The sequence below is a fragment of the Halichoeres trimaculatus genome, unplaced genomic scaffold (assembly GCF_033239565.1).
Source record: "Halichoeres trimaculatus isolate MK-OKI-2021-1 unplaced genomic scaffold, fHalTri1.1 fHalTri1_scaffold_8, whole genome shotgun sequence".
NCBI classification, from domain to species: Eukaryota; Metazoa; Chordata; class Actinopteri; order Labriformes; family Labridae; genus Halichoeres; species Halichoeres trimaculatus.
In genome coordinates this window covers 12,172,953-12,186,118 of record NW_027437186.1, presented here as the reverse complement: position 1 = coordinate 12,186,118, position 13,166 = coordinate 12,172,953, and the positions used below count along the sequence as shown (strand labels likewise).

Here is a 13,166-nt window from a genome sequence, read left to right as displayed (position 1 = left end):
GTAGGGGAGAACGGGGTTAGTTGTCACACAGGTTGGTTGTCACACTCATTGTTTCCCACCATCAGAGGGCGCTGTATTTAAAATTGTGGGATCAGCAATTAAGAGTCATGTTTACAGCTTCTTCTGCACGATAGATTCTGTTTCTTCTTGAAGCAGCCGCCATCATAAAAGCTTGTTAAAATGCCCAAGTCACTCATTTTATCCTAAAACCCACAATTTTGACTTAGGCTGGAAATAGAATGGCTTAAGTCACTCTCTTGACTTGGCTATTGTCCTATAAGGCATAAAGAGCATGATCCTTTTAGCTAAAGCTTTTAGCGATTTTACTAGCGATAGCCAGCATTGTCAAGAGATGATTTAAGCCAAAAACTATGTTTTGTACAAAAAAAAAAAAGACTAAAGCCATTATTTTAATAGGGTCTGTATCCAACACTGCATACTTCTGTAAGTACACTTACATGAAGTGCACCTAGCACACTCTACACTTATACTGGAACAGTGTGCATGATCTAACGGTAGTGTTGTCTCAAATTAAACGTTGTGGCTTCGCACTAACGGGAAACTAAAATCGCATTTAACATCCATTCATGGGTGTTTTCCTACTTAACATTGATTACACCAATCAACCATTGTTTATTCGTTCCTGCCCCTTCATCTACATAGCCAATTTGGCGAGCATTGTGTGAGAAGAATCCAACTCTACTCAACTTTTTGACAGTCTTGAGTGCCTGTAAAGCCACTTTTCATACAGAGAAAATTCACGAGGAATTGATAAGGGAATCAATAAAGAATTGCTTCAATAAGCAGAATTGATGAGGTTATTGGTATCAATGAAGTCTTAACAATACCCATCTCATCAGCTTTAACACATGAGTGCAGTATGAGTAGGGTGACCAGGTGCTTACAAGCCACATGTGGGACAGGAAATGTGTTTGTGCAGGACAATGGGGGACACGTTACTACAATGCTGAAACATGGGCTAAATTTCTAAATAATCTCAATCCAACCCTGTAACATTAATATTTCCATTGAGAACAAGTTTATGATTACATGAATAACAACAATTTGATTTGGTTGCACACAGTATGCACATTGTTTTTCTACCTTTGAATGAATTTTCCAATTTAAAAGACAAGGAAATTGTCAAATAAAAAAAAAAAAAACTCATAAAAACTATTAAAATATCTACTTGTAAAAATTTGAAAAAGAAACCACAAGTTTCTCAGAGCTTATGAAATGCTGTGATTGTATATGTTTAGAGAATTGGCTATTTTTTATGTTCAGCATATGTTCTCTCCTCTTAATGGTTGACTAATCTGTGCCCAATAAAACCAAAAAGGCACAGCATTTTAACTTTCTGTGCTAGCCATTTCTTGACCTCTTCACTTCCATGCCCAGTGGAAAAATACTGGATCAAGTTCCCGAAACACTGGCTGTGAATTGCCCTGCAAAAACATGTTTCCAGCTCCATTTTTCTCCTAGGAGCTTCATGGTTTTCCACCAAAATCTACATTTTGGTGTCTGAGGCTTTCATCTTTGTTTTTCTTGTCAGTGGGCAGCGGTAAAGAGGACACAGGTGACAGATCAATTGATTGACAGTGGACACAGGCATTGGTGATAGCCCTTTTCAGCTATTGAAAGTCATGCTTTCAGAAAGGAGACTGCTGCACTCTGGAGAGCATGAGCCGATCAAATGCGGGACATCGTCTCAGTTTGTGGGATGCTGGAAAAGGGATTGAAATGCTGTGCAGCCCCGCACAAAGCAGGACACCTTGTCACCCTAGGTATGAGTGATGCAGGCAGTGTGAGTTATCAGATTGACTTTCATTAAAACCGGATTAGATTACAGTGCCATGACGGTGCAGAGGTGCATCTGGTGTGTTCTTGCTGTAAAAGGGCGAATCTGAAGAAAACCAGTCAGTAAACTTAAACTTTGCTTAAGTGTAAGCAAAGTGTAATGTCCCACCTTCAGTATAAAGTCACAGGGGTGAGGTGCTGATTAAGTCATACCACTGCTTTGCATCAGAAATTTCTGTTCGTGAATGTGAAGCTCTCCCTATGTCCTGAAGATTTTTGCTTTTCCTACATCCTGACAAAGCAAGAAACCACAGACTGGAACACCAATATTACACTGTTGTGTTGTCATTATAAGAGTACAAAGGTGCAGTAACAATGGAGCTGCATTATGACTCTTTGGCTGACGCACAGTGCTAGCTGACTGAGCCACCTGAGTTTAAAGTATATCTGTATTCATGTTACAGATTTATTCAAGGACATGTTTTGCTGCATACCAACAATGAATGGGTGAAAAAAACTGAAATTCTGACACCAGAGAGAGGTCACACTGACTAAAATGTAAAACATTTTACTTATCCTGAATTAATAAGTGGCCAAATGTCTAACATGACTTTGTGCAGTACATTAAGTAACAATAGGATATCTATCTTTGAACAAAAGAAAATTTAACGCGTAAACTGAGAGTTAATATAGACTTGATTTACATTGTTCACACATCATTTTGCTCCTGGTTAAACAAGCATACAACTACATAAAAGTAAGTCTATTGTGACTTCCATTGCTTTATTCCAGTGTCCTTATACAGATAACACATAGTTAAGAAATATGAATGCAGACGTGTCAAACTTGGCATTTCCACGTCTGCCGGAAAAGAATTAAGCTTTTGTTTCACCTCTCCCACTCTTCACTGTTCCTGTTTATTACCTCTGGGCAGCCTAACCAACTTGATAACTTTGATTTGCAAATGTTTACTCCTCCACGGGAGCAAAGCGTCATAACAGCAGGGATGTGGAGTGAGCATCCCATTGTTTCTGATTAGAAATTCATTATTTGCTACCCGTCTGCCTCCCTGCCCAGTGCACCACATGATTAGCAAGCCAGGAAGGAAAGGTAATGGCAAGAGCACTAAACTCAATAGCTGTTTTATCGGCAGCGCTGCTTTATGACGCCTGCACTAATTGCTGGTGTGATTAGTGAGGTGTCTGTGCCCTCTGTGGTCGCTCGGCTGTCCTGTGAACTGAGCTCTGGCAGACCGGATCACAGGGGAAGCGTGGGCGTGCAGTGGATCGTTGCAGGAGGAAGACACAAGGGCACAATCGACTTGGAGCTTTTTCTGCTCCTGTCAGCCCTTTCCAGTGTGCTGCAATAAAGATAAATTAACTTAAAGGCAATCAAAGTGTTTTTTTCTCTAGATCTCTTGGCAATAAAGTAATCTATTTCAAACTGTCAGTGTAAAGAAGGTTCAGATAAAAAAAGAGGCTGATTTGATCGCTTTGACTGTGAAAGAAAACATCACATCGTTACCTTTGGGCCTCAGCACATTTTATCTGCATAAAGGTGAAAGTCCTCCTATGAAATTCAGATTGATCTCAATAAGAGGTCCTGTCTCTGTTTGTGAGAGCACAACATGTTGAAAGTGACGCTTTTGAAAGCTTTATGTCTCTCTGCCATTCAGTTTGACCTTAATACTGAATCTCTTGCTGTGGCTGAGCACGCTGTCGGCACTGAAAGTGAGATGACACACTCTCACTGACACTTTAGTTCAGATACATTTTCCAACCAGCGAGGTTGTATAGGTGAATTTGCATGGACATCAGCTTTGGTTTGCATACTTCTCTGCATGACCTTTAGTCTGCTTCTCTTCACAGACCTCTGCTTTCTTTTGACTGGATGTGCTTCAAAACATCTCTGTGGGCACTTCAGTTTCACTTTTTATATAAGATACAGAAAGACGAGTCGGCCACAGATTCTTTCTTTTTCTCTTAATTAGGCTCCAAATCTTTCTGTACACACAGTAGAAGGCAACAATATGGACTAAAATCTTTAATGGTGATTGTGTTTGGCTGTTCGAGGAAGTTGTATCAGGCAGTAAAAATGAAATATGCTTAGCAAAAATTAACAATATGATTAAAAAATTGCTATATTGAGATTAAAGCAATATTTACTCAATGAGGTAATTTGATAGTTTAAAAGTGATCTTAAAAAAAGGCTCCTTTATAGATATATGCCTGATCATAACCCACACTTTAAAATAAGATTATCAGCGGCAATGTAGATTATTTCGAAATGCTACTGTGTAGCTTCTTCGTAGCTTCCTGATCATTCGAGAAAGACTGTATTGATTTACAGCACATTCAAGTCTCTATAACAACACCACTCTGGCTAACTAAGTTTAGCAGTGAGAAGCTAGATCTGTGGTTCTCTCTGCTGAAAAAAATTTCTATGATGATTTTGTAGCGATGGTGGACACTGGAGCTTAACTGTCAGACAGAAATAGGACAGAAGAGCAGAAGAAAGCTGAACAGGGGAGTGATACAACATACAGCTGGGCTGATATTAACGCTACATATAGCTAGCTACTGATGTACAGTATAAATTTATAATTTTTGCTGCACGTTTCAAACAACAGTGTACCCGTACTGATTAATACCGTACCTCGTCACGTTGTATCCTGTAAAAAGCTGACTTGAACAAAGAAAATTTGTCTCAAAACAAACACCCACCTGGTTAAAAGTCACATTTTTACGACAAGGTGCACGAGACTCCAGGCCAGAAGGTGGCGAAGGCAGTCGAACTAAAACAGATCCTCCTCACAGCATTTTTAATATTTTGATGAACAGGTGCTCATTTCAAATGCCACAACTGTAAACTCTTCTCACTATTAAGCTGCCTCAGTAACTTAAGCATGACCTAACTGTGCCTCAACAGGAGGACATGTTGTGAAATTGAGGCAGATTCTGACTTGATCTGTGACTTATTAAATCGATTTCACTGAAATTTGTACCTCACAGTTTCTCGTGTTGCATACCAACCACTGTAAAGGAAGGCATGAGATCATGGCCTTATCAGCAGCTTTTTCAGTCCAGAGACTATTTTGGAGTGAGATTGCATCCTCTTACAGAGTAAAAGCAATGCTTACAGATTCTCCAATTTCCTGAGTTTGCTATCTTTTATTTTTCCAACTGCTAAATCCAAAAGCACCAAAATTCATCTTTATTTAACAGCTTGAGATGGACAGCTTTGGAAGCCTCAACCGAGGATAATTTCCATTTATTAGCTGAAAACAAGAGAATCATGCCTTCAGGTCAGACTCTCTTCTGTTTGACCACCAACACTGGTGTTCAAAAATGAAGTCAAAATGAAAATGCTTAAACCTGCAGTTCCTCCAGTTTCCACAAGAGACTGGGGGATTCTGCTGTGAACCAGAGATCCTCTACGAAAACCATATACTGTATAAAAAACTAACAGACTCTCATTCAATATATGTACCCGCAGCTTAAAAAAATCAGACTATGAGCTCAGTCAGCACGAGATCAGACTATTAAGATGCATGTGAACAGCTTAGTCAGACCAAGAATAGACTGAGCATCTGGCTTAATCGACACATAGAGATAATACAGTTTCAGTCAGACTGTGGTTGGATTCGACAGGACTTCGCGGGTTTTGGTACCCCTCGACATTCAGTGTGAGCAATTTTCCCTTTGAAGAGGTAAAAGATGACCATGATAAACAGGGTCAATGTGCTCCAACACAACAAACTCTATGTAATGTGATTAACACGCAAAGTATGTTTGAAACATGACGAGCTACAGCTGCAGCCAGAAGTCTGATTCTCTTTTCTGACCTTAGTCGGACTGCTGCATGTGTGTCAATATACTAATTGAGGTCACTCACTGGTTTCTGAAGACCACAGATGTTAAAGGCATGCATAATGTAAAGGCTCGATCAAATAAGTCATCTTAGAAGTAGACAAAGACAGGTGGATCTGATGCAGTCTATAAACTTTAAGAAAAGTTCTCAACAGCTTTTTGGCTCAATATGTTCAGAACAGATGAGTTCTAAAAACTTAATCTCCAGATGGTCAGAAACCAAAAAGCAGAGCCATTAACACATTTTATTCTGAAGGCACTTTGGTACTGCACCTAACAAGGATCCTTAGCTATGACTGACAGCCTCAAGTGGATACTTCAAGAACTGCAGTTTTTTTTTTCTTTTTTTTTTTTTTGAGGCTGCTTCTTGGTTGAATTCTAAAGAATTGGTTTGGTCTCAGTTGTTGATAGTAAGCCTTCATTTTGTGAAGGTGGATCCTGCTGGCTTCCTGGTCAACCCCTGCACAGTCAGCTCAGTCACTTAACCCACCTCTGCAGCCATGCCATGATTGTGTGTGTGTTGGGAGGTTTCGTTCGATAAATGAACCAATAAACAGGTTACTGTGTGCTTTATGACACTAACTGGCTGACTAAGATGTCTGAACTCAAACTGTTTGGACGAGTTAACTTCTGATACTGTTACAGTGTTATTTCTGCGCAAAGTATCAAACTCAGCCTGCCATGTCTGACGTTTTAACTTGATCAGTGTTTATTATACTTTTAATTATTTGTTGGCGAGTGCTCAGGACTCCAGATTGTTGATGGCTTCCCTGGAGGAATTGCGTCGAGCCATAAGGAGGAGAAGACTGGTAGTTTTAAACTATATTGTCTCTATCAGTCTCAGCTCTCTTTCTGACACTTTCCTCTTTAGACATTTAGAAAATGATATTACTTGGGTTAGGTCGATAATTAAGCGTACTCCAAGTCTCTGTCTTTCTGACACTCGCTGGCAGCGCAGTGTTGAGCATCTCTCCAGGTTTACCCTCTGCCTTTTTGTCTCCCACTCTCTCCGACCCACTCTGATGTGTCTGCCGAGTCAGTCTGAGTCGGGCAGGCAGCCATGTCCATCAGCTCCATCCATCAAGCGATGGGCCGGGTGGCAGAGGGAGGATGACGGGCAGCAGAGAAGGGGCAGATGTTCTGCAGGAACTGATATGTGTTCACGTCCACGAGGGATGTCATTACGTGGCAGACAGAGAAACATGTAGCTGATTAGCGGCTTATTAAGTCAAGGACACTGGCTCCCAGTAACACACACTGCTTCTATTCTGGCTGGTGATGCTGATGGTTTGCCAGTCACAGCGAACCCGAGTGTCTGACAGAGATAACCTCTCCCTCTAATTACCTGCTGCTCTGTTCTTTACACTGAGCTCCTTTTCAAACACCAAAAAGCATGGAATAAACGCTGCTATTGCCCTTGGAAGTATACCTTAAGGCGAGAGCACAGAGGCACACAAGGTTTGTGGATTTATCTCGACGAGAGAAAAACACTGGGTTGTGCAAAGTAAATAAAGCAGCATGTCCCTGAGGGTGTGTAAGGATTGAGGAAAGTGGACGGTGCAGCAGAGAGAGGCTTTATCCCTGATCCAGGACAATGGCTAAATTGGTAACACTGAGAATCTCATCTGTGCCCCTTGTTTCCCCTTTAGTTGGATATACCGAGTTATTTCCTCTGAACAAAAGCCCAGCCGTGTGTTATGAGAAATGTGGATTTACTCCAAATAACATCAGCCATGTCCAGCAGCCTCCTTCCGCTTCTAATCCGTCTCATTTTGCCCCTCAGCTTTTTTTCTTTTTATCACCTGTATGTTTAATACAGTAGAGCTAGCTGCATCGTAAATCGCAGCGATGTGTGCCTGCCTGCCTTTCCTGTGTTTTGAGCAGTCGGAGCGATAAATGGGCCCAGGGTTATGAGCACTGTGAGAAATACAGGCAGCGGTGGACCACTTAATGGGCCCTGGGATAGTTTCTCTCAAATATAACACCGTTTCAGGAGCAATGCTCGCTTCTTTGTGAAAGAGCTGAAATATTCCTCTGGACAGCACTGGTTATTTATTTTTGTGTCCGAGAGACAATTACAGGAACAGAAAGAGAATTAGGTATTTGTTTCAGCTCAGGGAGCTCTGATGGACCCAGAAAGATAAATATACAGCAGGCTATTACAACAACTCAGCTCTTATTTTTGTCATCAGGTGAAAATACAAGTCTGACCTTCAGACTTGTATTTGCAACATACCTTCTTGATTTTGATTTCTTTCATTGTAGAATTCCAAGATGGTCAAAACAAAGAAAGAAATCTAAATGAATACATAAATAAAGGAGCGGACACTGAGTGGGTTTTTGGGCTTTTGGTGCTGAGTGTTGAACAAACACACAAACAAACACTGGTGAAAACAGGCCCAAAATGCAGCATATTTTTTTAATTTAAAAAAACTGCACTGTCATGTTTGATGCAAAAACCAAAAAGTTCTTACTCACCATATTCTACCAGTTCATGATGATGCAAACACTAACAACTTATTTGTCACAGTGTGTCTTTCACTAAATGGGAGAGTTCCCCCTGGGCAAGCCCCCACCCTCCACGGTTGTTTCTCTAATAAACTTCCAGACATCCTGAAAATCTGAATCTTATTCGTCAAAGTGACAATAATATATTAAACAATTTCTAAGAAGAACTCTGTTACCTTTCTGTTTTGTCCATAAGAGCTCTTCTGGTTGTGTTTAAGACACTACTTGGTTGATACACTGTAAACCCCAAAGATCAATTTACTCAATTGGAATAAGCTATTAAAACTGAAATTTGCTAGTGAGTTCAATTTACTCAAATGTCTGAGCTTTCAGTGTTTAAACTGATGAGTTCTGAGTAGATTTAACTTTTGTTACTGTTTAAGTAAGCACTACTTAAAATCATTAGTTTCTGTGGCTGCGTTTTGTAACCGTGAGTGAGGAGGGGACGCAGTCCATATGAGACCCTGCTGTACTTCTACACGTGCAGCAGTGGCATAGATTCTCTGTGCTTCACATGACGTGTTCTGTTTGTCTGTGTGTCACAACATGGACAAGCTGTTTCTTGTGGCATTGATCAGCTGTCTATGCTCTATGTGGTGTGGGTTGGCTGTTTGTCTCAAAAATAAGTACATCTTTTTATATTTTCATAAATGGCCAAACCACCATGATAGTACAGTCAAAAATTTCATTTATTACTAAATAAACTGTTTGGCGCACAATGCTAATGTCAATAGGCACAAGACCCTGTGCCATGGAGCACAGACCACCAGTCAGTGCCATGGGGCTCAGACAACCTGTGCCCCCTGAAAAACAATATTTCAATGTACAGCAGGCTCTCATAACAACTTCCTCCCCTCCTCACTCACGGTTACTAAAGGTATGAAATTAGAGCTGATTTTTGTTGTGGCGGCGTTTGTAACCATGAGTGAGGAGGGAACACTGTGGATATGAGACCCAGCTGTACTTTAAAATGTTATTTAATTCAGTTGTTCAGATCTGCTTCAATTTTTTATTATTATATTTATTCAATTCATAAGGCAAATTTATTGATATCACATTTTCATTTTTAAGTAAAGTCAACTTATTATGTTTTAGTTGATATGCAGCATTTTTTAACAATACTTAATATCTTAATTTGTAAAGAATAAGCATCAGGTCTATTTGATTAAATACATTCAGTAGAATGATTTTCCACAATAATCATCACTACTGAGTTAAATTAACTTAAGTTTCATATTTCATTACTTTTTTTTTTTTAAGCTGATTGATTTACAAGCTTTGTTCAAGTAAACTTAACTTATCCAGTTTTACAGTGTACAATTGTGAGCATGAACTGACAACTAAATGCTGCTGACGCGCTAAGTTGTTGAACCCTCCTCTAGGCACAAGTGGGATATATTTTCTTCATCTTAAGTAGAATACATAGTTTAAAATAGTATTAAAATACCAGAAACAATGCTGTAATTTTCTCTAATGATGAAATACAACACAGAACTCCAAAATTTTTATGACTGCATGTGTCAAATACTAACAGGAGCATGCTCAAGTGTTAATAAAAGTGAGTAGTTTTACACTATGAAAAATATCGGAGTAACTGCATCAGCTTGACTCATTTATTCCAGCACCTTAAACAAAGTTGTAGCCTCAGCCATCCTCAAACACCTGCACTGAAGCTGTTAATGTTAGAGGCCGAAAGCTGATTTGAAATGTAAATCTTATTAAGTGTGAAAATAGGAGAAGTTTCGGGACGTTTATATCGTCACACATTTCAGAAAAGTATCCCCATGTCAGCGACAGATGTTTGGGAGACTGACAAATGGATCAATGGATGAAAAAGGAAGGACTGGCTCTTTACATTTTGAAAAGAAATAGTTTTGTACAAACTTTTTTCATGTGGAGCCACACAGTGGTGGGAATTTGCAGTGCTTTCACGTTCACTTATTACTTCTTTGCAAAATAATGTGATTATTATCTTGCTTAACTTGATTCTTGACTTGAAGAGCAGCAGGGTGACATTTCTTTAAAGCAGTTTTCCCTGCAGTCACAAGATCTAAAAATCAAAAAATAAAAAAGACCTGCCCTGTGATACCTGCTCTGGCTTTACCCCAAATTGGGCTTAAAGAGAATTAAAAAGAGGTGTGTTATGAACAAAGCGTCACACAGCGTGCACACCTCCCCTCCTGCTGCATGGCTAACCTGTCATTTGCATTATAAAGAACAAGCCAGTGTGCTGGGAGACATGCCTTGTAGTGTTTTTCCTATCAGGCTGCCAACTACTTGCTCTCAGTTATCGCTGCCTTCGTCTGGCAGGGAGAGCCAACGTGCTCTCAGATTTTCTGCAAAGTCTTCGTAACGTGTCAGGTCCAGTTTAGCACTTGAAGGCAGGACGTGTCAGAATCACAGCCTGCTCTCCGTCTCATTCCCAAGGTGAGTCAGGCCCCGTCACCGCTCCTATAGAGACATAGCTCTTTGCTCGGCGTTGGTGTACGGCCAGCAGTTAATAGCCCTGTCGTGATTTGTCAGGGAAAATACTCATCTGCTGAAGAGTGCAATCACTTTGAGCAAGGTTGGAGTGTTTATGTGTTGGACCGGGGGCGCTCGGTCAAATGTAAATCTGTAAAGTTGCAGCATGTTTTAGCCTTGTGGCAGAGACAGGGCAAATAAAAACCTAAATTGATATTGACAGCTCGCAGTGAGACAGAAGTCCAAACACACATTTCATTTTACTTGTTTTATAGCTGCGAGTTGAAGATGCAAACATTTTTCAGTAGATTGAATCCCTGTGATGCCGCACTGGATGAATTCCTGCATGTTTCTGCAGAAGTGACTGAGTCTCTGTTTGTGTATCCTCTCTCTAGAAAGAGTTCCTGGCAGCTACGACTGAAAAGGACATCTTTGCCCATCTGGGTCTCGAGTACATCGAGCCTTGGCAGAGAAATGCGTAGGCCTCCGCTCCTCCCTGGCTGGAAGATGCCCTTTGCGTACATCAGCGTTTCTCCCATCTGTTTTCAGTTCTGCAGCTCTCCTGTGATTCACTTTCAAACTGCTTTTGATGCTGTGCAGTTTTCTGTTTTTTCTTTTTTTGTTTTGTTTTTCCATGCAGTTTTTGTAGTTGATGTTGTCTGGATGGTATGCTGGCGTATGATTCATAATTTTCTTATCGTCTGTAACCGAGTAAGCTCTCTTCCATTCATTGCTCGCCTGTCTCCAAGTGTTGTAATCACAGGCTGCACACAAAGAGGAGTAAGTCAGTGGATAATACGTCTGGGATGCCTGCAAGGTGCAGGAATGAAAGAGTCTGAGAGACACTCAGAGGGAGGCATGTAAAAGATGGAAGCGGGTGACCACAGAGAAAAGGGAGGGCGAGGGGGAAGACAGGAAACCATGAGAGACACGAGGGGGGGGGGGGGGGGGGGGTATTGCCTGGCAAAATGTTGTAATCACCCTCCTCCTGGCAGAAAAGTGCTCAGCGTGAAGCTGAGCCAGAACTCCGGGGAATTGAGAGGCGGGTAATGAGCTTCAGACAGAAGCGTCACCATTTAGCCTCTATTTAAGCCCACGTCCACTGGAGATCATTTAGCTGCCACAGTCTCCGCTCTTGTCCCACAATGAATCCTTTTCCGGAGAATCTCGGCTGGAATTAGAGGCAATCATCTGCACCCGGAAATCATGTACAATTCAGGCAGAAGGTAAATGAGTCGGCTAACAACCTCATGGGTGGATACTGGCATTCAAAACAACCTCAGAGCAGAAAATGATCCATTATTTTATTGGTTTGACTTTGGCTGTGTTAAATAAACTGTGTTTGCTTACAAAGAGTTGTGTCCTTATTCTGTTCCAGACAACTAATTAAGAAGCTCAACAGGGGGGAAGTGGCCCCTTCTTATCCCCAAGCTGATGTACTGCATGTGTGTGTCATTGTCTGAGGATGAGCAGGGATGAGATGTGTGCCTTTGGGAATGGATGTCAACACTTCAGGAATATAGGTGTTAGCCAGAGGTAACAAAAAAATAATTATGATGATATTATTAACAACGATAACTGACATTATAAACTTAAATAGTGCTTTTCTAAGTACTCAAAATAACTTGGCACAAAGTGCAAGACCAGTAAAGGAAGTCCCTTGTCTAAAAGGCAAAATGACTCCAAGCAAAAGTTGCCTTTTTCATCCTAAAATCATATGTGTAACTCAAACACCGTCCTTTCCTGGTTGATTACACCCTATGGATTAATGCCCTATTTATTTTAATGACTGTTAGGTCCCAGTCTAACAATATCCGTCACCTTGAATTACTCAAAACTGGAAAAACAAAAAAGGGGAAAAAAAATCATGGAAGTGTTTGCTCTAGATATTTGGGTTTTAAGGCTCATTCACATTCTTCTGATTCATTTGCTTTTCTCAAGATAAATTATTGTTCTATGTTTCCAACCAAATGCTTACAAATAAAAAAGATGTAATGATCCCTTTTTAATTATCATTTTCATAAAACCTACTTGTTTGAAAGTATTTACTTTGAACATGTTCAAGAAATTAATCATAAAACTATGTGTGTGTGTGTGTGTGTGTGTATATATATATATATATATATATATATATATATATATATATATATTTTTTTTTTTTTTTTTTTTTTTTTTTATATATATATACAGGGATGTGACATAAACACTGGAGGGGTTATCATTTTGCAGTAGCAGAGGGAACATTACAGGATAATGGGTTGGATATTGGGTGTACAGACAGTGTCATTGCAGCAGAGTATGCACAAGTGATCTGAGTTATGGGGGGGTTATTAAAAGGATTACAACATGAAGATTGAAAGCTAAGCTAACTGTTACAGCACCTACTAGATGCGCTGAATGAACAATTGAGAACACAATCAACACTGTCTCAACTGTTACACTACAGACTGTACTTATTGGAGGGATCTTTGCCATTATATCAGTGAGTCACATGTGTGTTTTATTTTGTAAAATGAGCAGATCCCTGTC

General features: G+C 40.2%; 1 protein-coding gene across 1 annotated transcript in view; it reads left to right on the top strand.

The window, feature by feature from the left end:
- dntt (deoxynucleotidyltransferase, terminal) overlaps positions 1 to 11,548 on the top strand; it is a 147,606-nt gene extending 136,058 nt beyond the window's left edge. Inside the window, exon 11 of the mRNA XM_074675526.1 lies at positions 11,033 to 11,548. Coding sequence (XP_074531627.1) covers positions 11,033 to 11,119 — 87 coding nt within the window. The 3' untranslated portion in view covers positions 11,120 to 11,548. The remainder of the gene's footprint in view (positions 1 to 11,032) is intronic.
- Positions 11,549 to 13,166: the final 1,618 nt, after the last annotated feature.